Source organism: Mesoplodon bidens (genome assembly GCF_964165515.1).
Source record: "Mesoplodon bidens genome assembly, chromosome: 4".
NCBI classification, from domain to species: Eukaryota; Metazoa; Chordata; class Mammalia; order Artiodactyla; family Ziphiidae; genus Mesoplodon; species Mesoplodon bidens.
In genome coordinates, this window is record NC_138160.1 from 9,393,292 (window position 1) to 9,418,611 (window position 25,320).

Below are 25,320 nucleotides of genomic sequence, written 5' to 3' on the forward strand. Positions count from 1 at the left end.
GAGTGAGCCGTGTGAAGCCCTGAGGGCAGAGTGTCCTTGCAGGGGAGGCGGGCACATGCAGCGGCCTGAGGTCTGTTTGAGCAGCAGCAGGGAGACCAGTTTGGCTGCAGTCAAAGGAGACAAGTAGTTGGCTGTGAGGTCAGAGAGGTCATGGAAAGCCAGGTCCTAGAGAGCCTTGTAAGCCATTGTAAGTAAGCATTTTGGCTTTAACTTGAGTGATTTGGGGGGTTCTTGGAAAGGTTGAGCAGAGGAGTGGTCTGACAGAGGTTTCACAGGGATCACTCTGGAGGCTGTGACAAGAGCCAGGGTTGGGATGGCCAGGGCCGGAGCAGGAGGGCAGCTAGGGGTGATGCCGTGATCCCCATGGGAGGCGAGGGTGGCTGAGACGGAGGAAGTGGCAGTGGAGGTCATGAGACGTGGTTAGGTTCTGGGTATTAGGGTACAGTCAGTAGGATTCTCTGGCTTGTTTGAATGTCGGGTGAAGAAAGGCAGTCAAGGATCTAAGTATCTGTCCTGAGCACCTGGAAGGATGGAGTTGCCATTTACTAGGATGAGGAAGGTAGTGGAAGAGCAGGATTTAAGGGGAAGAGTGGGAATTGGATATTGAACACGATCAACTTAAGATGTCTCGTGTGTGCTGGGAGACGTTGAGTTGGCACTTGGGATGTGTAAGTTAGGAATTAGGGAAGGTGTCTGAGCAGCATATAGAAATTTACAGAAAGGCGCTGTTTGAAGCCACAGGAGGTCGCATTCAGCGTGTCTTGGAAAGGTGTTCACGGAGAAAGTGTTCTGAGGAGCATGAGCGACCAGGTGTGTGATAGCTACTAAGACAGCATGCGAGGCGAGGACCAGGACCTGGCCGTCACCTTACCACCACCAAGGTCATGCAGCCCTTGTTGGGAGCAGTTCTGGTGATGTTTGAGGGATGTTCCTTGTTCTTCAAGGAAGAATGGAGATGAGGTGATAAACACACTGAGTTCATGTGACTCTTCAAGGAGTTTTGCTCTCATTCCATTAAATGTCTAATATGATATAGTTATAAGGGAAAATCGAATTCACATCATAAATTATGGCTTTTCGTAACTCTCAGTGATGCTCCAGTGAGTGAACTGTCCCTTGAGCTGCTTCTGCTTCAAGTTGTCTTACCAGCGTTACTTGAACAGGGACACACGCGGCAGTGGCTGAAGGGACTGGTGCGAGCGTGGACTGTTACTGCTGGATACTTGCTGTAAGTACAGGCAGGTGACTCGTATGTGTGTCATTTGTGTCAGTTTAATAACCTTTCTGAAAAAGTATGCCCCGCTCAGGAAAAGTTAGTTTTAATAAGAGACAATTTAGTGTTATCTGCAGGTATATTGTTTAAAGCTTATTAAAGTTTTAAATTTTTCTTATTTTTCTAATCATTGTGTATCCTTTTATGGAGAAATGTGTACGTGTTTTTTACCCTCTCACAGAGGGTTGCTGCTGGCCCAGGTTCTTTCATTTCATTACACAGGGTAAAAAAATAAAATACTTCTCAGTGCATTAAAAACAAACCAAGTTACCCTTATTTTAGAAATCCTAACCTGATAAGTGAGCTCTTCTCAGATTTGGTTTCTCAGTCATTTAGTCAGCATGATGCATTTATGTTTTTTCAAGCTTCATATATTATATACTTATTTAGAAGTTTAATCTCGGTAGTTTAAACATTTTTTCAGAAAATATGTGGCATCCTGTAGATACCTTAATGTGAAGTATAGGCATACTTTCTTTTATTGTGCTTCACAGATACTGTATTTTTTACAAATTGAAGGTTTGTGGCAACCTTGCATTGTCAGATAATTGTTAGCATTTTTTAGCAATAAAGTATTTTTAAATTAAGGCATATACCTTGTTTTTAAAGACATAATGCTACTGCACACTTAATAGATGACAGTATAGTATAAACATAACTTTTGTATGCACTCGGAAACCACAAAACTTGATTGCTTTACTGCAATACTCGCTTTATTGCAGTGGTCTACAACTAGACCCACAGTATCTCCAGGGGATGCCTGTATGCATTTGGTTGTATTTGAACATTCATCCTTCTCTAACCGCTCAGTGCCCTACCGTGAGCCCCCTCCTTCCCCCCCATCTCATTTGTGCCTTAACTGATTTGTGGCTTGATGTTTTAGTCGAGCTGCATGTTACAGCAGACACAGTAGTCATCTACAGAGAGAAAAAGAAGTTGATAGTTTTTTCCCTAAAATTCTTCACATAGAGTATCTTGGGCATTGCACACTTTTTTTTTTTTCTTTTTCTTTCTTTTTTTCAGTTACTGATTCTTCTCAGATACTGGCTGAAGAAAACATAAAATAGATTGAATGGGTATTCTGTGTGTTAATTAACTTTATGTTTGGGAAGGTCTAATTTAAAGCACGCAGCAACATTTAGAGCTGATTGAGATAATAGTAGTGCTATGCATAGATTCCACTCGTTCATTTTCTCCCCTAAGTATAATTATCAAGAAAGTCTCGTGTCTGCTGTTTTATTCTGATCTGAGGTGAGCATTTTCACTGATGCCATTTTTACACAGGGATCTTCATTCCTATTTGTTGGGAGACCAGGAAGACAACGAGAACAGTGCAAACCAGCAGGCTAACAATAACCAGCACGCTCGAAACAACAACGCCCTCCCCGTGGTGGGGGAAGGCCTGCATGCGGCCCACCAAGCCATCCTCCAGCAGGGCGGGCCTGTTGGCTTCCAGCCTTACCGCCGGCCCCCGCATTTCCCACTCAGGGTAGGTGCTGCCCCGACTTAGCAGGGGTCAAGCTTTCCAACTTCTGTTGGGGAGTTTTTCTGCTGTTATCGGCGCTGTTAGTATATGATCCTCTGTGTAGACGCATCTTGCAGTCTCCTGACAAGAACCCACATTTCAGGCCTCTCATTCTGTAACACATAATATATGTAAATGTCGGATAAGCTGATCGAATTTTAGATGTGAGCCGTGGAGTTGGGGGTCCATGTGCTGTTGGTCCCTGCTGTTGGAAAGGAACAAGATAGAAGACCCTAGATCAAATGAGAAGTTGCCATTCCTGATTCATTTCACCTGTGTGTCAGGAACTGGAGGGGGCCTTTTAGTGTTTTCCTCTCTTTAATCCTTGGAGTATTAATCCCAGTGCTGCAAGGTCTGAGTAGTAATCTCTTGTTTACATCTGATCAAACTGAAGACCAGATTGGTTAAGGGAGTACCTGGCTCAGCAAGACTTACCCCCAAACTCCACCAAAACTGTTCCTGTCAAGGGTCACTAGTGACCTTCATGGGGTTAGATTCAATGGCCAGGTGTTAGTCCTCACCCCACTTGCTATATTAGTAGCATGTCATATGATTGCTCACTTCTTGCTCTGCAAAACACGTTTTTGAAAGTTGTTCAGGAAGCTTTATGGAGGAGTTGATACCTTTAAGTCTTTAAAGTTTGGGGTCAGGCAGATTAAAAAATGGGAAGTGGGAAGGGCATTCCAGGCCTGTGTCAGGACAAGAGGCAGGTTAGCCGTGGTACGTATGGAATCTGCAGGGAGGTGAATGTGTGGAGTCGGGGGTGGGAGGTGCCGGCGAGCTGCAGGAGCTGGGGAGGGCGCCCTCAGAGATGGGGGTGGAGCTGTGAGACTTGAGGCTTTCGGATTGACAAAAGGTATTTTCTAAGCAGAAGGTACTTCTGGCCTAGCTTAGAGAGAGAATCACTAAGGGGTTTCTCAGGCGGCGAAAGCTGACCGAGGCTCCAGCCCCCTCTTGGAGCGTTATCATCAGTGCTTTCCAGTCTTCCTGCTGGAGCTCTGCCCTTTGGGCTTAGTCAGGTCAAGGCAAGCAGCACTTTGTCTTTCTGTCCAGGGTAGCCACTTCCCTCTTGTCTCAGTGTATTTCCTTTTTATCTGCACTTCTCAGTATAGCAGCCACCAGCTATAGCTACAACGGCTGTTTACTTTTAAACTTAATTAAAAATAAATACAGTTTGTAAATCTGTGGGGTGATGGATGTGTTAATTACCTTGATGGTGGAATCCCTTCACGGTGTTTACATGTATCAAATCACATTGAACACTTTAAATGTATTACAGTTTATTTGTCGTTTATACCTCAGTGAGACTGAAAAAAGAAAAGAAGGTACATTTCCTGTAGACAACACACACACTCAAAGTAAATAGAATTTAAAATTCCTTTACTCATTCATGGTGACCCCATGTCAAGTGCTTCGTGGCCACTTGTGCCAGCGGCTCCTGTGTCGGGCAGTGCAGGAGTAGACATGTCCATTATCACAGAAAGTTCTAATTGGATAGGGAGTAAGCTTTCCTTTCATGAGAAGTTGTTTTTGAGAATTTGATAAAAATAAGCAAATATTGTTAGTTTTAATTAATAGTGAGGGAAATTTTAAGCTGATTATGTTTTATTTTTGTGCTCGCTGATTGAAAATATATTGGTACTTGCTGATGTATTTGATTATATGAAAGTGGGCACAGTTTCCTTTCAGCCAAAATTATAGTTAATATTACCTAAAATGAAAATTTCCTTTTTATGTGAAATGGAAGGAATCCTTGAAATACAAATATAGGCAGATCATTTTTACTGGGAGAATAGTGTTGATTCTTTGAGGGGTGTCATAAAATGCATTGAGCACAGATGAATCCTGTTTACGCACTGCTGTGTTTTGCCTTCCAGATATTTTTGTTGATTGTCTTCATGTGTATAACCTTGCTGATCGCCAGCCTCATCTGCCTTACTCTACCAGGTACGAAGTTATCCTAGCTCTCGGCTAATGACATCATGAAAAGGTGCTTTGTTTTAAAAGGGTATGTCTTGCTGACATGTGATCTTTCATCACACATAAACTTGAAGTAGTTACCCCCTCATTTTTATTGAATATGGGATACTGTTCTGTCTAGGGCTCTACACTTCATTGGACTCGTTTGTGTTGGAGCAGAGGGGGACAGAGTCAGTATACAATTTATGATTCATTTTTGGGAGTGAAGTACTTGTGGTCACTCACTGTATAGAGACCTTTTCTTACTGCAGTCTGGGTTCTCAGAAAGTCATCTGTTGTCTGGGATTTGCTTCATAGCGTTCTGGGGGTGGGGAAGTAGGCAAAACTATAGAAGGTGTTAAGATTGGCTGTGAATTGATAATTTTTGAAACTGGCTGATTGAGTACAAAGGATTTTATTATAGGATTTTCTCTGCTTGGGTATATGTTGAATTTTTCATGCACTTTTTTTTATAAAACATTTTTCAGCATTTTAAAATAAAAATGTATGCATTTAAAAAAAACTCATCTGGGTGGCTTAAGTCATTTTTTTCAAGCCAGTGTTTTGATGTTAATTATGTTTGCCTTCATTATGTAATTATCTTTCCAGTCCACTGCCTGCTGTTGTTAGAGACCTTTATGAAGCCAGGCTGTTTCCCTTTATCACCTGTATCATAGTATCATTAGTATCATAGTATCATAAATACTGTCATAAATAGTATGATAAATACTATCATAAATACTGTCATAAATACTATCATAAATAATAGTATCATAAATACTATCATTAGTATCATAAATACTAATCGCTAAATTTCAGCTAAACAGGGTTTCTTCATCTAACAAGAAGCTGTCGATGAATATAGTAGTTTGTCATCTTCTGCAGAGGTCAGGGGTAAATGGGGGTGGAGTCCAAAGCCAGTGACAAAGTGTCAGAAACAGCTTGCTGTCCCCCCATCCTCCTAGTTAGTGTTTATGGCAAGCCAGAAGATTCTGAATCATACCGATATGTGTTAGCCACTTAAATAATCATTAAGTGGAAGATAATTTTCAGGTCTTATCAAGCCTGTACATGCTATGGAGTTAGTGTCTTGATTATAGCACTAACTCAGTATAACTTTATAAATCAAATTTGTATTAAATACTTGAGTTTTCCCATGAGGGCTAAGGCTGGGGAAGAGCAGCTAGTTAATTTCAAGTGAGGTTTCTTAAAAATACTTTCTAATTTGTAAGAGTTGTGATTCACCTTAAACTGGTAAAAATAAAGTTGTTTTGTTTTTCACTCTTTCTGCACAATGATTTTTGACCGTGAGAACTTTGCTCTTAAGTTCACTACTCAGACCTCAGCTGTTAAAAAGACAAAACCTAGTTAACCATTGGGTGCAGTGTAGTAAACATTGTTGAGAAAACTCAGTTTTTGAACTTTGGACAGCTTTACATTTGTGCTTTTTATGATCCATTTTCATGTTTTTATCAGAAATATTAAAAATAACAAAAGAGGGAAACCTAGTTTTTAGTGCTTGAATTTGGCAATACAGGTACATTAATTTCATTAAAGATTGTTAAGTAAATATTTCCCTGTTAATCCAGTCCCACCATCTAGTGGAAGGAATGCAGTTATGTTTAATCATAGAAATGCTTTTGTCATAGTACATATTTAAGGTGGAGAGGATGCTGTTTTCCCCATAGGTTACTTTCTTGTAGCTGCATTTTAGCTAATGTTAAGTTACTGCAAACTAGAAACTAGCCCTGACCTCTCAAAAACACTTTAGAAGTATGTGAAGTGCGGAATGAAAAGCAGCCTTTAAATTTTTTTTTTCTATTTTATTTTTGGCTGCGTTGCGTCTTCATTGCTGCACACAGGCTTTTACTGGTTGTGGCGAGGGGGGGCTACTCTTTGTTGCGGTGCACAGGCTTTTCATTGCAGTGGCCTCTTGTTGCAGAGCACGGGTTCCAGTAGTTGTGGCACATGGGCTCTAGAGCACAGGCTCAGTAGTTGTGGCTCACGGGCTTAGTTGCTCCATGGCATGTGGGATCTTCCCGGACCAGGGCTCGAACCCGTGTCCCCTGCATTGGCAGGCGGATTTCCCAACCACTGTGCCACCAGGGAAGCCCTAAATTTTTTAAAACCAACCAAAAAAGAACAACAAAAAATCTTGGAGTAGACATATGTATATACAGAATGCTAGACATTTTTACTGAATTATCAGTGGTATTTTTATATCTTTAACATGCACGTGTGTTTATTTCATGTAGATAAATACTTAACATGTATTTGTCTTCAAAAAATGAGTTATCTTCATATCCAAGCTGTCTGTGAGATGGCACAGAGGTGTGTAACGTTACCAGCTCTGTGGCCTGTAAACCTGACTGTTGGGTGGTTTAGCTTGACTGCAGGCAGTGTGGGTCCGCCGTCAAGAGCATGAGCTCTGCCCTGTAGACAGGAGCTCACACTCAGCCTCCTCCCCTGTGTGACCTTCCTGGGCAAGGTTCTGTTGCTGAGCCTCGGTTTCTTAGTCTTCAGAGTGGAGGTCATTGCTGCTGGCAGGGTTGTTGGGAGGATTAATGAGAAAATGTATGGAACATGTTCAGCACAGCCACTGGTTCCTTGTAGACACTGAAAGGTAACAGATAAGTGCTGTATTAAGGAGAAGAAGACACTGGAAATGGGGTCTTCCTTTTCTCTCCAGCCTGATTAAGATAAGTAACCATGTAAAGAAAGTTACCATAGAAATGATCTTGCCTGATAGTTAGATTTTTGTGGGTACATTGTGGAGTTGATTTGTAATGACTCTTTGTGTGAGGCAATCCCTTAGACAACTTTCACATGTTTCCTAAGTTTCATTATATTTAGATCTTAATTTTTTTCCTAAGAAAAATTAGTGTGGTATTCTTTGTTAATGTGCCCACTTCTGATTAGTTTTCTATCTTAATGAATGACCCAATTGAAAGAAAGTTACTCTAAATTATTTTTAATGTTCCTAAATGTTAAAAGTATTGACAACGCAAATAATAGAAAGTAAGTTTTCCATTTTTGGCCTATTATGTGCATAATGATTTCATTTTATGATACAGACAATAAAAATAACACCCCCCTCAAGTCGTTTCAGTCCCCAAAGAACAAGTAATTGGCCTGGCAAGTCAGAATGCATGTCATAGGAGAGCTCATCCCCGGTGACTTACTGTGGTCTGGTTGTATCTTAGTCAAATAATTACATTCTTTTGAATTTGGGGGGTTTTGTTTTTATTTTGTTTGTTTGCTTTTAACAAAGACACTGATATATCAAAATGTGATGTGTTTTTAATAATCACTTAAAATGACTGAAATTTTTGAAAATACTAGTAGTACAACATTGACGTCAAGATTAGAGTTCTCTTTACATGACTGTTTCTCATGTATTAGCTTTTCTATTTTCAGTATTTGCTGGCCGTTGGTTAATGTCATTTTGGACGGGGACTGCCAAAATCCATGAGCTCTACACAGCTGCTTGTGGTCTCTATGTTTGCTGGCTAACCATCAGGGCGGTGACAGTGCTGGTGGCATGGATGCCACAGGGACGCAGAGTGATCTTCCAGAAGGTTAAGGAGTGGTCCCTTATGGTAGGTTTTCCTAATAAAGACTGATCTTGTCTGACAGGAGTCGTGAATATTTTTCCAGTAATTTCTTTTAATCTTTTTTCACTTTTGTTTCTTCACTGTGTTGATAGAGTCAAGAGAGTTGATTTTTTTGAATTAGAAAGGGTGTTCCTTTAAGACAGTAGTTTTCTGGTTCATTCTGAGAAACATAGTCAGATGTATTTGAGGGTTAAAAGGAAATCATGCTATTAAATGATCCGGTAAGGCCCTTGAGTAATAAGATATCCTGTAGAATTTAAAATCAATTTGTTTAAGTAGAAATGTCCTTTAATGATATTTTTTCTAAAATCTGGTTGAAAAAAATTTTTTAATACAAAATCTTGACTTCAGGATTAAGTCAGTGTTTTTCACATAAATGGGAGTCCTTTAATTATAGTCTGTTGTTATTCAAGAATGTCTTGGCTAGTGTGAAAGTGTAGTAAGTAATGGGAATTATTACTCTCAATAAAGAACTTAATTGTCACAAAGATGAGGAAAAAATGTCACTGTAAGATGATTGTCCAGGTGTGGTAATTTACTGATTGATCATAACGTTGGCTATGACTGGTAAATATGTTTTACGTCACTGCTTTATGCCTTTTCATTTGTATAATCAACTCTGGTATCTGAATTTATATCTTGATTTCACTGAAAGTTTAATAGCTATTTAATATTAGTGTTGAAAGAAAAACATAGGAGATTAATTGTATATTAAGAATGGAGGGCGTTGATTGTTCTGTAATCCATAAGATGAGACACTTACCTATATTTAAAATACAGAAACTAGCTAGTACCACTTTTCATTTGATATTCTTCCATATCATATTGCCATGTAAAGAAGTAGGTACTGCGTCTTAATACACACCATTTTAATCTCTTGCTGTTGAAATGGATGTACTCACTGAGGCTACCTTAAGAAAAAGGGACATCAGGCCACTTAAAAACTGATTTCTTTGTCAGGATTTCATAGTGGCTCTTGAGTATTATCTCTTCTCTTTGTGTCTACTTCATTTTCCCGCTTTGTCCAAATTCTAGAGCTGTGTTAATAGAGTAGCCCTGTGGCTAATGGCTACCATACTGCACAACACAGATGTGGGACATTTCTGTCATCATAGTAAGTTCTGTTGGACTGTACTGTTCTCAGGGGAGCTAATTTGATCAACTTGGTTAATTACCTTAACTGGGGTTATGCAGAGCCCTTCAACTATACCAGTCCACCTCAGGGGTCACAGGTCAGCCTGTGAGTGGACCACCACTGGATCAGGGGCCTGGGACAACCAGTAGCTTTTCATGGACAAACAGAAGCCTACTCCTGAGACTGAGGTTGAGAAAAGCAGCAAAGCCACCTGATTAATATATGTAATAAAACGAATTTCCTATAATTTTGTAGCAACAATGCATAGTAATTTCATGTTTTTGTTACAGCTTGAGATTTTATAGTTACACATTCAGATTTCATTTAAACGTAACATAAAATGTAAGTTGTTTAAGGTATATATTCGTTCTGTTAGGCATCAGGTCAAAGAAGAGTAAATTTCCACATGAGATAAAGAGCTTGGCTTAAAAGTCATAGAGTCTGTAATGACAAGGCTTTTCATTCCCTGATAGATAATGAAGACCGTGATAGTTGCGGTGCTGCTGGCTGGAGTCGTCCCGCTTCTTCTGGGGCTTCTGTTTGAGCTGGTTATTGTTGCCCCCCTGAGGGTCCCTTTGGATCAGACTCCTCTTTTTTACCCATGGCAGGTAAGTGTGTGTCTTTTGCTCATGATATTTCTTTATGTATTTGGAATCAAAAATTCTTAATTGTTTAAAAGTGATTTTAAGCAGTTTGTTTAAGAAGACTCCTTAGTTTTTTCTATTGTAGGAACTCTTATAAAATCGATTAGATAATGCATTTTAGCTTTTGAAATATGCAGGTCATTCAACACCTTTAAAATACCTTACTTTATAGGTTTAAAATGTCACTATAGGCTTCACCAGTGTTTAGAGATACAAACTAACGTGTTGAACTTTTCACTTTTAGTTAGGGTGAGATATCTTGCTCCTTTTGGCTTTGAGACTTGAAGCAATAACTTGCCCTTTTGAAAAATTGCAGCATTTTTTCCCACAAAGTCACAGGCTTATTAAAAAGAGCATTCTGAGGGAACCTATGCAGGTCACAGCGAAGGCCTTAAAATGCTCACGGAAAAAGAAAGTTAACTTTTCTGTCCTACTTAGAGCCTGAAGTTAACATCATAGATCTCAAGTTTTTAAGAGGTATTAGGGGAAAGAGCTAGGTATTGACTTCAGTCATTCAAAGGCTTTTCAGCCTTGTTTTTAAAATCTCCTTTTAGTAGATTATGATGAATTTTTCAGAAATGAAAATTATCCTCTACTTTCCAGATGAAGAACCCCCATAAGCTTCATCTCACAGCAGATATTTACTTGAATGCTTTAATGTACATCCAAACCCTGCACTGTATAAGTGAGATGGAAATGAGGCTAATGCAGGAACTTCTTGGGGACCTTAAAGGCTGGTGGGAAAGATGGTGACTGTGTGTGATCGGGGCAAGCACAAGAAGCACAGCATCGTGTGGGAGAGGCATCTGCCCAGCTTGGGGGCTTCAGGTGCCGTCTTCTGCAGGACATAATGTCTAGGACAGCACGATAGAGTGCAGAGGAGTGGGTGAGAAAGGAAGAAGTGTATTCCAGGAGGGAGCTCGTGGGCAGCCCTTGGAGTGAGGCAGAGTGTATGATATGGGGACCTCCTCTCATCCGGTGTGCTCACAGGTTAGAGTCGGAGTGAAAGGGAGCGAGGAAGGGGAGTCGTGAAGCAGAGACGACGCCGTTCTGCAGGAGCTGCAGTGCAGTGTAGGCCAATCGCATCAGTGATTGAAGTAAGGCTATTTTTCACAGAATAGTGCCAGCCATAAAGGTAGAAGAATTGACAGTTAATTAGGAAAGTTACTGTTCTGCAATAACGAACAAAATAATTGATTCTAAGGATTGTCAGTGGATTCTGACCCCCTCAGGTGGAAGTTGATGGGTCTCTAGCTACCGTGCTACGATAGCAAGTTACCTGCAGCTCCAGCTTACTGGCGTAAAACAGCCATTTGTTTTGTCCACAGAATCTGTGGGTCAGATATTAAGACGGGGTATATACTGCCTTGCGTCTGTTTCATGTTATCTGGAGTCTCGCCTGGGAAGGCTCCGTGGCTGAGTGTGATTTGACAGCCTTATTAGCTGGCATCATTTGGAGACGTCATCACTCGTGTGTGAGGGTTGGTGCTGGTTATTGGTTGCACCTTATCTGGGCTACTGGCTGGAGCCCCTGGATGTACCTGAGCTTTTTTACAGCTTGCTAGCCTCAAGGCACTTGGGCTTCTTACAAACAAGGCAGACGCTGCATCACTTTTTATGACCTCTTCTCAGAAGTCCTGCAGCGTTGCTCTTCACTACATCCTGCTGGGTATGAGCAAGTCACAGGTTGGCCTGGATTTAAGGGAAGGGGACGTAGACCCCTACCACTCCATGGGAGAAGGATTTGTGGTCGTGTTTTTATGCCACCACAATGCAGAAGTGGTTGTTTGCATGGTGAGAGAATGTCACCTTACAGATTACTTGCTACCTCAGAGGGAAACACAACTTTATAGGGGAGGGGTCAGGCAGATGCTACCGTAACCCAGGTGGTCACTGCAGATGCGGCAAACAGATGGTACACGCCTCCTGAGGCTGTGCAGTACGCGGCACTGAAAAAGAGCAAAACAGCCCCGGAGGTCCAGGAGCTAGGCCTCCTGCTGAGTGTGAACAACTGACAGAGCATCAGCATCACACAAGGCCACTCTGTGACCATGATGGATCGAGACAGACTCAAGACCCCTCCATAATCATGTCTGAACGCAGGCAAAACATGAGTATTGTCCAAACCACAAAAATGCCCCAACGTGCCAGTGCCCTGGCTGACGTGATTGGCTGCTCCTTTGTTTCCAACTACAGTTGGATTAGCCCCAGCCTGTCCCTTCTTCTGGGTAAGATTGATTACGATACCCAGTTATAGGTTACCTGTACTTTCTAAGTAGCATCTGGAATAGAGCAAAGCCCTGCTTCCTTAAATCCTCCCCAAGTCACCTCACACGAGCCAGGGAACTGTAACAACCTTTTTCTAACACTCTTATAAGGGCTCCAACTTCCCCATGCCGTCTGTTCTCCCTCACTGCATTGAGCAGTGACGCAGCTTGTTCACTCACACTTGTGTTCCTGGTGGTCTGGACAGTGCCCAACATTGTGACCTTGGAGAATTATTTGAAATTATTCAGTTTTAAGAATGCTTATATGTTATGACCCATCAGTTTTCACTTTTCAGAATATCCTGCAAAGAAACAGTTACATGTGTGCAGGAGACATGAACCAGGGTTGTTCTGCTGTTATATAATTTTTTACCATGTCAAAAAATTAGAAGCAACCCAGATGTCCATCAGTAGAGAATGACTAAATAAAATGTGATCTATCTTTGCTTTTGAATCCAGTGCTGCAGTTAAAAAGAAGGAAGTAGAGCTGTGTGTTTCTTTGCTTGTTTGTATTTTTGTTTTGCTATATGTTTTGCTATAGATAGCTCTCAGACGTGTTTTTTTTGGTTTGTTTGTTTGTTTTTTCTTTTTTTTTTTTTTTTTGCGGTACGCGGGGCCTCTCACTGTTGTGGCCTCTCCCGCTGCGGAGCACAGGCTGTGGACGCGCAGGCTCAGCGGCCATGGCTCACCGGCCCAGCCGCTCCGCGGCATGTGGGATCTTCCCGGACCGGGGCACGAACCCGTGTCCCCTGCATTGGCAGGCAGACTGTCAACCACTGTGTCACCAGGGAAGGCCTGACGTGTTTTTGAGTAGGGGAAAAACACAAGTTGCAAACAGAGTGTGTAGCATGGTATCCTTAATATTCTGGATAAAATCCCAAAGTTTGAGAGAAAAGCTTGCTTTTTGTCCATCCCTGACTCCAAGCTGCTTGCCTTTCCTGCGTCAAGTGACTACAGACCTATGGGAGGCTGGACTCTTTTTTAATTCTAGCAGAGGAGCTAGTGTGGTATGTCTTTTTTTGTGGGAAAGGACTGGAAAGCAGTGGATCCTGAAAGAGCTGGAACCTCAGTGATCTGTGGACCTCCTCAGGTGAACATTAACCTCACTTGGGTGCCTTCTGGACTCCCAGAGGCCAAGAGAAAGCGAGTTGTTGGGTTGAATCTTCCCTGCTTGTGAGCCTGGAAGGATAGAGAAAAAGCAAGGAGGATTTCTCCATGTTCTTATTTGGGAATTGTTGGCTTGCTATCCCAGAGGTCTGACAGGCTAAAGATCCTTTTGCAGCCCTTTAGAATATTCTCAGTCTGAGCCTCTGAACCACATTGAGTCAACAGAGAAAAATAACACATGTTTTATGTAAGGGGGGCCCAGCAGCCACAGAAAGGAAGGCCAGGCAGAGCCATCAGAACACATGCCCGGTGACGGAGAACTGCTTACAGAGCCGTGAGCATTCAAATAGAAGAATAAAAACACAGGGGTATGGGGGCATGCACGCACAACAGCAGCCATAAACCAGAGTGAAATCGTCGTGATGTTACGTAGCGTGGATTTCAAACAAATTCAGTACATGAATTAAAGATGTGGCTAGTCAGATTGGAGGCCTGGAAGACTGATGCACAGAGCAAAACTGAAGAATAGGAAATTGAGGGGAGAGGAAGAGTCTTGGAGGATACACCCAGGAGACTTAATATGGCCATAATAATTAGGGTTCTACAGTGCAAAAATATGAAGTAACATTGAAACAAAAATAGGAGACAACATTGAAACAAAAATAGACATTTTTAACTGAGTTGAAGAAAGAACTGATCTGTAGGTTGAAGGACCTCATCAGGTTTGGTGAAAAGAAAATTGATGAGAAAAACGCATTTGGGCACATCTTGGTAAAATTTCTGAATTAAATCACAAGCTTCAAAAAAAAAGCATACTGGCAGTGGACTTTGTAGCACTGAAACCATAAGGCAGAAGGGCATTTAGAGACCACTGAGATAAAAGGGACAAAACCCAACCTTCCTGTACCTAGAAAAAATGTCATTCACCCATTCGTCTGTCAGGATGAAGAGTGATATTTGAGGTTATGCAAGAATTCAGTGCATGCATCAGCCTCCCACCCTATCTGAAGATGTTTTGGAAGACCAACCAACCAAACCAGAAAATCGGAACAGAACAGTATGAGCAAAATCCATATAAAACTGATACTACATATTTCCTATGGGACATACATGTATAGACATAGATCGGTGCATAAGGAAACAAACTTGGAAGGTACATACCAAATGTTAGCAGTGGTTATTGCTGGGGAGGGATCAGGATTTGGGTTGGTGGTCACAGAGGACTCCAGCCTTCTCTGGAAAGGTTTCAGTTTAATGTAAGAATAGATTTAAATGTTACTTGATACTTTTAAAACATACATGTATATATATATTTTTAAGATAAACAACAGATTATGAAGGACGCTGTGTGCTGTGTTCAGGGTTGTAAGCAGGGAGGTCTCCTTAAATGATCTGACTTGCACTTTAAGAGATCACTTGGGCAGTGGGAGTGGTGATCCCTTGGCCACCTGGTGGATAGTGGGGTGGGCAGGCCAGAGGCACAGCGGGGAGCTTGGTGTGACTGGGGAGGTCCTAGTAACAGCTCAGCAGAACTGCGAGCGCACCCGCTGGAAGCGCTCTGAGCCTTCAGGAGCCCAACCGGGAAAGCAGCCCAAGGATGATTTGATGAAGTAAAATTAGGGCACTGTTTTATTTGCTTGTTCAGATGTCCATTAAACACTTTTCTTAGTTCTCTTGGGAAAATAATGTAGTTTTTGTTTGTTTGTTTGTTTTTGTTTTTGTTTGAAAGACACAAGAATGAGTTTTGATAGAAACACTGAACTTGAGCTGCTGGGGGAAAAATTCCCTGGATTTTCCAGCATATTTATTCTTCTGTAAAATTGTTACTAATCCAACAGAATTTTTGTTTTGAAGTTAATAATGCAAGAAATAGCCTCTGTGCTGGGTTTATTGCTAAAAACAAACAAAAATCTGTTAAATGATTTTTATTATCGTAGGACTGGGCACTTGGAGTCCTGCATGCCAAAATCATTGCAGCTATAACATTGATGGGTCCTCAGTGGTGGCTGAAAACTGTAATTGAGCAGGTAAGCGAGTTCGGCTTATGGGACTCTTTATTTTCCACGTTCCCACTTTTCTAAGTTTTATACATTTTCTTTAATGAACATATGTAACTTTTTTTTTTTTAAGGAGAAAGTCAGTTTACTCTTATCACCATGAATTTTCATCAGCTACTCTTAACACTTCCCTTATCTGAAAGTTAACCAGTATCTTAAAGTACCTAGAACCCTGACTAAAGTAAAGGCAAAATTTAGCATATGTGCTTTTTTTTTAGAGCAGGAGTTCTGATGAAGGCTTGGTAGCCAGTTTTGTAAGCCTGTAGTAAGGAAAAGAGCTTATTGTTCAAGGCAATAAATAAAGAAAATGGCAGGCAAAAATAGATTTAGAAAAGCAGAGCTCTTTGGGAATATTTTAGCTACGTAACACCTAAGGCAGTTTGGTGTTGTGGAGCTATCACATAATTTGGTCACTGAGGTGATAACCTTGAAAACAATAGATGGTACTTCTGTACTTTGATAATAAGGCTAGGAAGTAGGATAATTCATTTTAGGAAGATTTCTTCCAAAGTAACCAACATAGTAGACTTCGGTACTTATTTCTTGTAAGTTTTAGTTACCTAAAGAATGGACGTACGGACAACCCTCTTGTCCTTAGGGCAGCATCAAATTAATAAGGTGTTACAGTTTTGTAGCACTGAAGGTATACCTCCTTGATGTACGGGAAATAAAGACAGTAGTTCTCAGCCCAGTATGCACAGGAAACTCATCCAAAAATTTCTACCTGGAGATGTGTGAGGGTGGGGAGAGCCAGGGAATTGGTGTGTGTTTGCATACATCTCTCAAGTGCGGGCTGATTCTGAAGTGAGATGGATTGCGGGCTGCGTGGCAGCATGTCCATTCCCGATAGGAGTACAGACCAGTCCACTCTAGAGTTTCCAGGTGAGACTCTGACCCTTGTGGAGAATAAGCATGTAGTTACAGCTGGGGGCTGTGAAACACTGTTGATCTCTATAATATTTTGCTCTCTGATGCATTCTTTCTCATACACGTGTCTAAGTTTAAGTAAAATGATTGAGAAACACCCGGATGCCTTGCTGCATTAATTTAAATGCATTTGGGTTAAAAGGATTTGGGGGGGGGGGGTCAGAAGGGGACCTGTGGAGCAGTAAGCCTGTTTGTCATTCACCTTGAAATGTTCTGGCCCACTTCCGAGGGACCCGGGGATTGGAGTTGCACCACATTGTGTGACTGTGGGCCAGGAGAGGTTGAAGTGCTGGGGGAAAAACACAAACAATGCTCTGCTGTTTCGTCCCCTTCTGTATACCATCTTTATTTTCCATTATTCCCAAGATTTCCCCATTTCCATCCATTCTTTCCTCTGCAGTACTATCCCGTAGAACTTCCTAGATGAGGTGAAATATTTTAGAAATTCTTGAATTTAAAAAAAAATTCACTGTAGAATTCTTTCATACTAAATTGTTCCATTAAATACCTTTCGATTTGTTGAAATGTGATTTATACAGGCTTTTTAGAAACATGCTTCCTGTTTATAATGTTTTCTTATAGTCAGATAAAATGAATGCAATCTTGAGTAGTAACACAGGTCACTCTTACACAATTTATGTATGAAGTTACTTCAAGTTACGTACTCTTCAACTAATATTATTGGATGCCATCTGGTATCGTATAGCACAAGGCTAGTGTAATTATTATGCTAGATTAGCATCTTATTATTTTATCTCTTAGCAGAGTTAACTGCAAAGTGTAAGGAAGTAAATGCATTTCTTTAAAAACTTATGGACACCATATTTATGTTTTTGTGTTCCAGAATTTGCCTTGACTTCTGAAAAAATAGCAAGTTTGAATCTTTTGGGCTGGTAGATCCAGCTCCCTGTGCTTGAATTCAGCAGAGATTGCTCTGTTAACCTGGAGGAATTTGTCTGGTATCCTTATTCTCATTTTTTACCCCTATGTTTCAGGTTTACGCAAATGGCATCCGGAACATTGACCTTCAGTATATCATTCGGAAACTGGCAGCGCCAGTGATCTCTGTGCTCTTGCTTTCCCTTTGTGTACCTTATGTCATCGCGTCCGGCGTCGTTCCTTTACTTGGTGGGTAATGCTGGCTGAGAGCTTGAGAGAGCACCTTTATTCACATCATTCCATTCTTGTCACTTATGGTATCAGAGGTTGCCTGGCTCCAAATGCTTTATTGTAAATATAAATCCAGCTAAAACAATGATTTTAAAAGACTGTTTTTCTTAGATTTCACTAGTTAGGGCAAGATGAGGATCATAAAACACTTGGGTACAGTTTTTTTCCCTAGGCAGGTGAGAAAGTATTGACACCTAAAAAAACGTCCTTTAGCGTAAAAGAAAAACCAAAGAGGAGATGCTAATTTGTGCCACTTTAACATCTAGACATTATCAGCTACGTACTGAAGAATCCTCACACGACCTTAAAGCCAGCAATATGTTCAAAATTATAAGCACAAAGTTTTCCCCTCCAAATCTTTTGCTTCTATTGAATTCCCTCTGTCAGTTACTAGCATTATCATCCAACAAGGTGTATAAGTCAGAAACCTTGAAGGTCACCCGTGTCACCTGAGGCTCTCTGCGCTTCATACTCAGCTGGGTTCCAGGTCCCTCTGATCTGACCTCTGGAACCCATTCTCTCATCTTTGGAGCCCTTGCCCGCAGCTCACGTTGAGGTGAACATCAGCTCTCACCTTAACCTCAACCTCAGCAGCCTCTTGTCTGGTTTCCTTGCTTTGAACTCTCCATCGCTAATTCATTCTCCACACTGCGGCCACGATGACCTTTCAGAAGAATAAATCTCAGTCACACCTTTTTGGTGGACATGCTTTTGTTGATTCCTCTGTGCCTTTAGAACACAGTCCAGCTCCTCGGAGTGGTTCACAAGGCTCCTCCTCTAGCTGGGACTGGCTCCAGCTTGACGGCACTCCTTGCCTCCCTCCAGTTCACACAGGAGGAGTTTCAGTTAAGCGCCCCTCCCCTCTTCTTAGGAAAAGGACATACTTTCATTTCACTGTCATCCTTTATACACTTAGAGTTTTTCTTTTTTGGTTTTCCAGGTGTTACTGCGGAAATGCAAAATTTGGTCCACCGGCGGATTTATCCATTTTTACTGATGGTCGTGGTGTTGATGGGAATCTTGTCCTTCCAGGTCCGCCAGTTTAAGCGCCTTTATGAACATATTAAAAATGACAAGTAAGTCTAGACTTCGTTTGTCTAGCTGCTTTTTGTTAAGATGTCTCATTCCTTAATTACTGTGTCTGATGTGATAAATCACAGGAGGGAAAAGTGCTCAGATTTTGGACGTATTTTGAGGTAGAATTGACAGGATTTGCTAACAGATTGGATGTAGAATGTGAAAAAGGGGGTTGTCAGGACTTGGTTGGGTCAAGCAACTGGAAATACGGAGTTGTCGTTTACGGAGATGAAAAGACTGGGAGAAACCGGTTTGGGGAGGAAGAGTTTTTAGTGTCCATTTGAAATAATTTTCAGTCTGTTTTCAAATGTTTTGGTCTGACAATATATTAAATAGTTTTAGATAAAAATAAGAAGCCTGCTTTAGTCATTAGCAGTGCCTGCCTAAGCCCTTCTTGCAGCCAAGGGCCATTGGGTTACTCTGACCATTGCTGAGAGAAGCTGTGAGGTTACTGCAGAAGCGTTGTGGCGCCCTCTGTTTTGAGGAAACTCTGCGACCTGACCTCTGAGAAATTGAGAACAGCCAAGGAAAACACCTTCTGGGGTAGCAGCCATTTGACCCTCCATGTCCTAATGGAAGGCTGAGTCCTCTTCTGCTTTAATGGCGCCTCACAGAGGAAGTAAGTTTGTAACTACCCATCCTGGTTTGCCCGGGAGAGTCCCAGTTTACACAGGCTGCCTGCGTGTCATTACTAACAGCGCCCCCTTTTACTCGTGAGTGCCGGCTTTGGGCGACAGATGATACGGTCACCTCATTTACTCCGAGGGCTCTTTAAGAGTCATATGTTTAAGAATGAAATTTAGAGAGAGTTCAGGGCCTCTCCAAAGCACTTACTGATGGTAATAAACACTGGAACGCTCAGGCAGGCAGAGTGTTAACTTCTGTCGACCACGAAAGAATGGGGAGGGGCTTTCAGCGATGAAAGCCGGTTTTCCTCACTTCGGCACCCGCGCACAAGAGACACACCCTCGGGAGCTGCCTGCATTTCCCCACCGTTGCTTCGTGCAGAAAACCGTTGAACTCGGGCTTGACAGAGGGCATGTCTTGTTCACCATTATACATCCACAGAGTACCTGCCACAGGGCTTGATCCCGAGGAGGTGCCAAGTGTGCGTGTGTGCGTGTGCGCTGGGGGCACGAGAGGCTGCTGGGGTAGTAGAACTGGCTGTGGGTTCAGAGTCTCGTTTTCCTGCCCCTGAGTTACTTTTCGGTCTGGGGCAAGTGTACCTTGCTTTTCTCTCTGTGCTCGCTGTCTTGATGTGGTTTGTGATTACATGTGTGTCAGGTAGTGCCGTGTGTAGTATCATGTCAGATATTGCTCAGTTGTCATTGTTCAAAGCATTCACAAATTCCTCAGAAGTTGAAAAAACACCGGTTGGTTGGGGGACAGTGGGATAAAAATAAGGGATGATTAACTTCAGGAAGAGAATCGGGAGGACGAAAAGGGATGAAACAGCAAGCTCGTGATGAAGAAGTAGGACTGGTGGAATGTGGTAAAAAGTGAAATGTTAAACTCCTTGGCGTAAACTGCCAGAGGACCTCATGAGACCTGTATGTCGACAGCAAAGTGATCGATGAAAGTCAGGGTGGAGGAAGTCACGGTGAAAAATAAAAGTTGCCGCACGGAGCCCTCCACACATGCCAGGCCTTTGTTACCGAGGCTTCTGCCTGCTTTCTGTTCCTTACAGCAACCAAAGGACTATTGTTCTCACTTTATTGAGGAGCAGACTGAGCCTCAGAGACCCCGGCTCCCAGGCAGCCCTGCCACGTGCTGGCCTCACTCTCCTCCGCTTACACAGATGCGTAAAGTCCTGCCGGGCACGTCTTGGTCTGCACTGCCGCCTCCAAGTGGGTCCCCGTGCCCGCTTGAAACCATCACCCACACCGCCCCCGCCCCCTGCAGCTTGTTGGCGTCAGCGTTGTCACCCACTGTTCTCCCGGGTCAGCCTCCGGGCCCTTCCCCCACGGTCAGTGCAGCCCATCACCGCCGCTCCCCCCAGCTCCTGCTGGCATCATGGGGACGCCAGGTCCTGGTGGAGGGCCTCCAGCCCTGTCATCCCGTCCACAGGCACTTCTGTCTCTGTCTCTGCGCTCCTGCTCCCTTTGCCGTCACCTCTCCTAGGTTAGGAGCACTTGATACTCTTCCTTGGACCGTAACCTCCTCCCTCCCATCAGTCACCTGCGTACAGTCACTTCTGTGCCATCTTCCTTCGACCTCCTTGAAATCTTTGTCCTTTGATTTCTCCTTTTCTTTATAACTAGAGCTTTTCAGGTTTTACTCTCCTCCCTACCCAGCTTTCTGATGATCATATTTCCAGTCCATTTCTTCAGATCTGTCCACTTACCTGTTTTGTAAGATATGATCCATAACAGACCAATCCCCTGAATACGTTTGCTCTACCGTACCTACCTCTGGCCTCCAAGAGTCAGTTTATGAGGGCCCCTCACCTATGGACCAGACACAGCATCTGAGGCCTTCTGACCTGTGCTGCTCTGACGTCTTCCCGTAAATCCATACCTTTGCTATGAGATGCCTGCTTTTGTGCTGTTGGCCAGTATTCATTCTAGACTCCCCTTCTACCTACCTAACTATTGAAGGGTTTTAAGTGGGAGTGAAGTGATCTGATTTATGTTTTAGAAAATGTATCACTGGCTGCTCTAACGAAGAATGTTTTAGTAAGTAAGATCACGTAAGAGAGTAACCACCCTGTTTTTAACAACCTAGGTACCTTGTGGGCCAACGCCTCGTGAACTATGAACGGAAATCTGGCAAACAGGGCACATCTCCGCCACCTCCACAGTCGTCCCAAGAATAAAGTGGTTGTCTCAACTACCTTGACCTTCCCCTGCCTTTACGTGTCCTTTTTTGTGGACTTCTCTCTTTGGAGATTCTCCCCAGTGATCTCTCAGCGTTGTTTTTTAAGTTAAGGGTATGTGACTTGGGTTTTCAGCATTCAGCAAGCGGCAGTGCGAGGCTCTGCTGCCCTGCCTGCATCTCCTGACATCGTTGCTGTCTGAGGTCTGTATATGTGTAAATAGAAGTTCCTGGATACCCTAAAACCTTGGATTAAACAGAATGTGCATTGTACATCTTTAAACAAAATGTATATTAATTTATTAAATCTAGTTGTCACTTTATTTTGGACCTGCTGTGATCTTGACAGGAAATGTGCCACAGAGCCATAGTGCAGATGCAAGACTTTTTAATGACGTCTTTTGGAATGCAATGTCCCGGTGTTCCTAGCAGTTCTTACTGAGTGAACTGTACATTCTGTCTTGGCTGTTCACACCTTACCAAGAACGTAAAAGGAAACAAGTAGAAATCAACAGTGGAGTGTCTGTGGTAAGAAAACATGAACTTGTGCTTCACTGTCAATCGTTTTTGGAAGTTATTTTGTATAACACCAAAGCTGTTGTACATTTTCTACTGCCTGATTTTTTTTCATGTGTCTGTGTTTGTAATATTGTATAGTATCTTGTGCTAGGTGAGGAGATTATTTTTAATTTTGATAATTTAATATTCCTAGTGGTCAGCATTGGGAGTTGGGTTTTTGTGCTTGTTAGGGGCATGTCTGTACTTAGAGAAAAGAAAAGGTCCGGAAGAAGATTTTTCCTTAGATCCTCCAGCCCCCTCTTCCCACACACAGCTGTCTTTTCGTCAGCAGTGGCCAAAAGTCATGCAAGATCATAAATCTTATAGAATAACATCACCAGTGATACTGCATCTTCCTGGAATAAGGACATACTGAAATGTTTGTCAAATGTAGATGGGGTTTGTGGTCTTAGATTGACAGCATTAGAGAAGACGGGTTAGAACCCCTGGTCCTGCTGGTTAGTGCATCATTGGGTGAGGATTAGGGGCAGTGCATTTCTCCAAAGTTTCCAAAGCTTTTTGTTTACAGAATAAAACTATAAATAAAACCAACTTGATTTCATTTGACCAGAAGGAAGCTGGCTGAGCTGGCCTTTTAACATAGGAGTACAGAATGTATTTCATTGGAAACGTGCTGTAAAATCTCAGAAAGCAGAACACTTAGAAACTTGGTTTTCCTTTATAACCAAAGCTTCAAGTTAGAAGTTTAGAGAAATAGAATGGTTGGGCACATGATCCACGTTTTTAATGGTGATGGTATATTGTAAGGGTAGTGTTTGTTTTTGAATGATAACTTAGTTCTCAGAGAAAATGGACAGCATAGATCTTAAGAAACCATAAAAGAATTTCCATATAGTATTAAAAGCCATAGGCTTAAATCTGAGAATTTTTAAAATATGAGAGTCAGCCAAACATAAGTTACGAAAATCAAAAGCAACACGTTCTGGTTGTTTTATATTTCAACAATTTTTCCTGAAGTGGTAAGTGATTACTTTAAAACATCAGTATCAAAAAAAAAAAAAAAAAAAAAGCTCGACATAGGATTCAGTGTTACAGTTTTTGGCACTTTGTAGTAGCCCTTTCTCATATTTGAAATAAGGTCTGTGGTAGCCCTACCTTTACTTAGAAATTTAGTCCTACTGTAAAAATTAGGAGCATTTTAAACATAATGCCACCTGTCATGGTGTATGTCTATATCAGTTGTTCTCTTTGGGAGAAAAATATTATCAAATTGGGCATATAACTTGATTGTGTTAATTTAAGTTTCTTTTTTAATTTTTCAGAGAATTTGTAGATCTTGATATAAAGTTATTGGAACACACTTATCTGTTTTACCATAAAGAGATCTAGGCAGATATCACAAAAGATTAAAAATTGTTATTCTACAAAATTTTAAGTGAATCTTATCAGATATTTTGTAAGAAAATAAAAAACCCAAAAAACAACATATAATATACATATATATGTGTGTGTGTGTGTGTATATATATATATATATATGTGTGTGTATATATATATATATATATATATATATATATGAATGGCCAAAAAGTTGCCCTCCATTTCACTGGCAGATAACTTTATCTTGTCTTACTTAAGGATTTCCCCTGGTTTTTCAGTTGTGCTTTGTCCTGTTTTTTTCAATAAGGTGAATACTTTCATAAGGAAAGCATTTGCTGGCATACTATTTACTTGGGTAGCATCAAGATTTTATGATTAACCAACAGTCTTATAAATATTTAAAACTTCTAGTTCAGAAAGTACTGGTATTGCTGCCCTTCTTCAGGTAGAATTAAAAAAAATAATAGTGTAGTTTTGCTTCATTTTACATTGGGCTAAGACTGTCTTCAATGAATTTAATTAGGAAAGAAGACCTTTTTGCTTTATTTTTACTATTTATAAATTGAAGACAAATCAACATTTGGGGTTAGTTTTACATGACCAGTTATCAAATGGTCATAGTGTGAAGTATGCAGTTGTTCATTATTAGCAAATTCTGTTTGATTTTTAAACGATTAAGTACTAATAGTTGAGATGAAAACTGAAGAAAAATGCCAATGTGAAGTTTGTGTATAGCTAGCCTTAAAAAAGCTCCATGTTTTTAGGTGTTTTTTTTTTCCTGTTCTCTGGAGAAACAGTGGAGATTGGACATCTCAATTCCAGATGTAAATGAAAAGTAATTTTTATTTCAACATTTAATATAACTGTTATTACTGTGGATTCTTGTCTTGTGTTTTTTCTTTCCCTTATTCAAGTAATAGAGAAGAACTTTTTCTCAAATGATTTGATCTTAGATGATATGTCCTTTCTGTATTGGCAAAATGCTACTATTAAAGTGTAATTCTTGAATTTAGGTTGAATTGATGACTTTTTAAAACAACAGTGAAGCACTGGACATTTCTACATTGTATTGCGTTTGCGCACACACACACACACACACACACACACACTCCGAAGAATGTTGCACCAGTATAAGAACACTGGCACTTTTTTAAATGTTGCAAGTGAGCTACTTACTCTCATTTTCAGGATTGAGTATTTTAAGCTCTCTACTTACTGTGATAAGATTTTTATATTGTAAAATTAAATGATTATGTTTAAAATACTCCTTTAGAATGTTACCTATTCAGTTGCCATCAAGAAGAAAACAAATGTCTTACCACAAAGGTATTACTGGAAGCCTCACTTGTGGAGATTCTCTAACTTCCTTGTATTTACTTAATTAACATGCCCCTCAATCAGATGTTTTCCTTTCAGTCCATTACTGCCCTGTGTCATTTTTTTAATCTTATTAAAACAGCCATCACAAGTAAGGGCTTCTTTGAGGTAATCCCCAACAATATCTTTGGCATTTAATACAACATAAAGATAAGACAGGATACATCTGTTTTCATTCCCATCTATTTTGTATGAGTGCCTCATTTTGTAGTCATGAAATTAATATAGTACCTTAAATGAAAATGTAATGACCATAAGGCCTAGAAATGACTGTTGTAGAAGCTCAATGAATAGCACATTTACTTAGTTGGGATGTTAGTTTTCTATGAAATACCTTAGATACCCAGACCAACTTTATGTGTATATATTCTAAAGTGCTCCCTTTTTTATGTGGTTGTTTGTTGCCTTCTGAGTTGAGAGAAAAATTGAATAAAAACGTTAGTTGTAGCCTAGTTTTTTTGGTTTGTTTATTTTTG

The 25,320-nt window shown here is 41.1% G+C and overlaps 1 protein-coding gene across 3 annotated transcripts in view; it reads left to right on the forward strand.

The window, feature by feature from the left end:
* MARCHF6 (membrane associated ring-CH-type finger 6) overlaps nt 1–25,296 on the forward strand; it is a 76,596-nt gene extending 51,300 nt beyond the window's left edge. For 2 of the 3 annotated variants that reach the window (XM_081231506.1, XM_081231505.1), the window contains exons 18-26: nt 1,091–1,228; nt 2,558–2,762; nt 4,676–4,745; nt 8,160–8,356; nt 9,980–10,114; nt 15,462–15,551; nt 17,504–17,636; nt 18,619–18,754; nt 21,480–25,296. In XM_081231506.1, coding sequence (XP_081087632.1) covers nt 1,091–1,228; nt 2,558–2,762; nt 4,676–4,745; nt 8,160–8,356; nt 9,980–10,114; nt 15,462–15,551; nt 17,504–17,636; nt 18,619–18,754; nt 21,480–21,570 — 1,195 coding nt within the window. In that variant the 3' untranslated portion in view covers nt 21,571–25,296. The remainder of the gene's footprint in view (nt 1–1,090; nt 1,229–2,557; nt 2,763–4,675; nt 4,746–8,159; nt 8,357–9,979; nt 10,115–15,461; nt 15,552–17,503; nt 17,637–18,618; nt 18,755–21,479) is intronic. The other variant, XM_081231507.1, reaches the window with a different exon arrangement.
* The last annotated feature ends 24 nt before the right edge of the window (nt 25,297–25,320 follow it).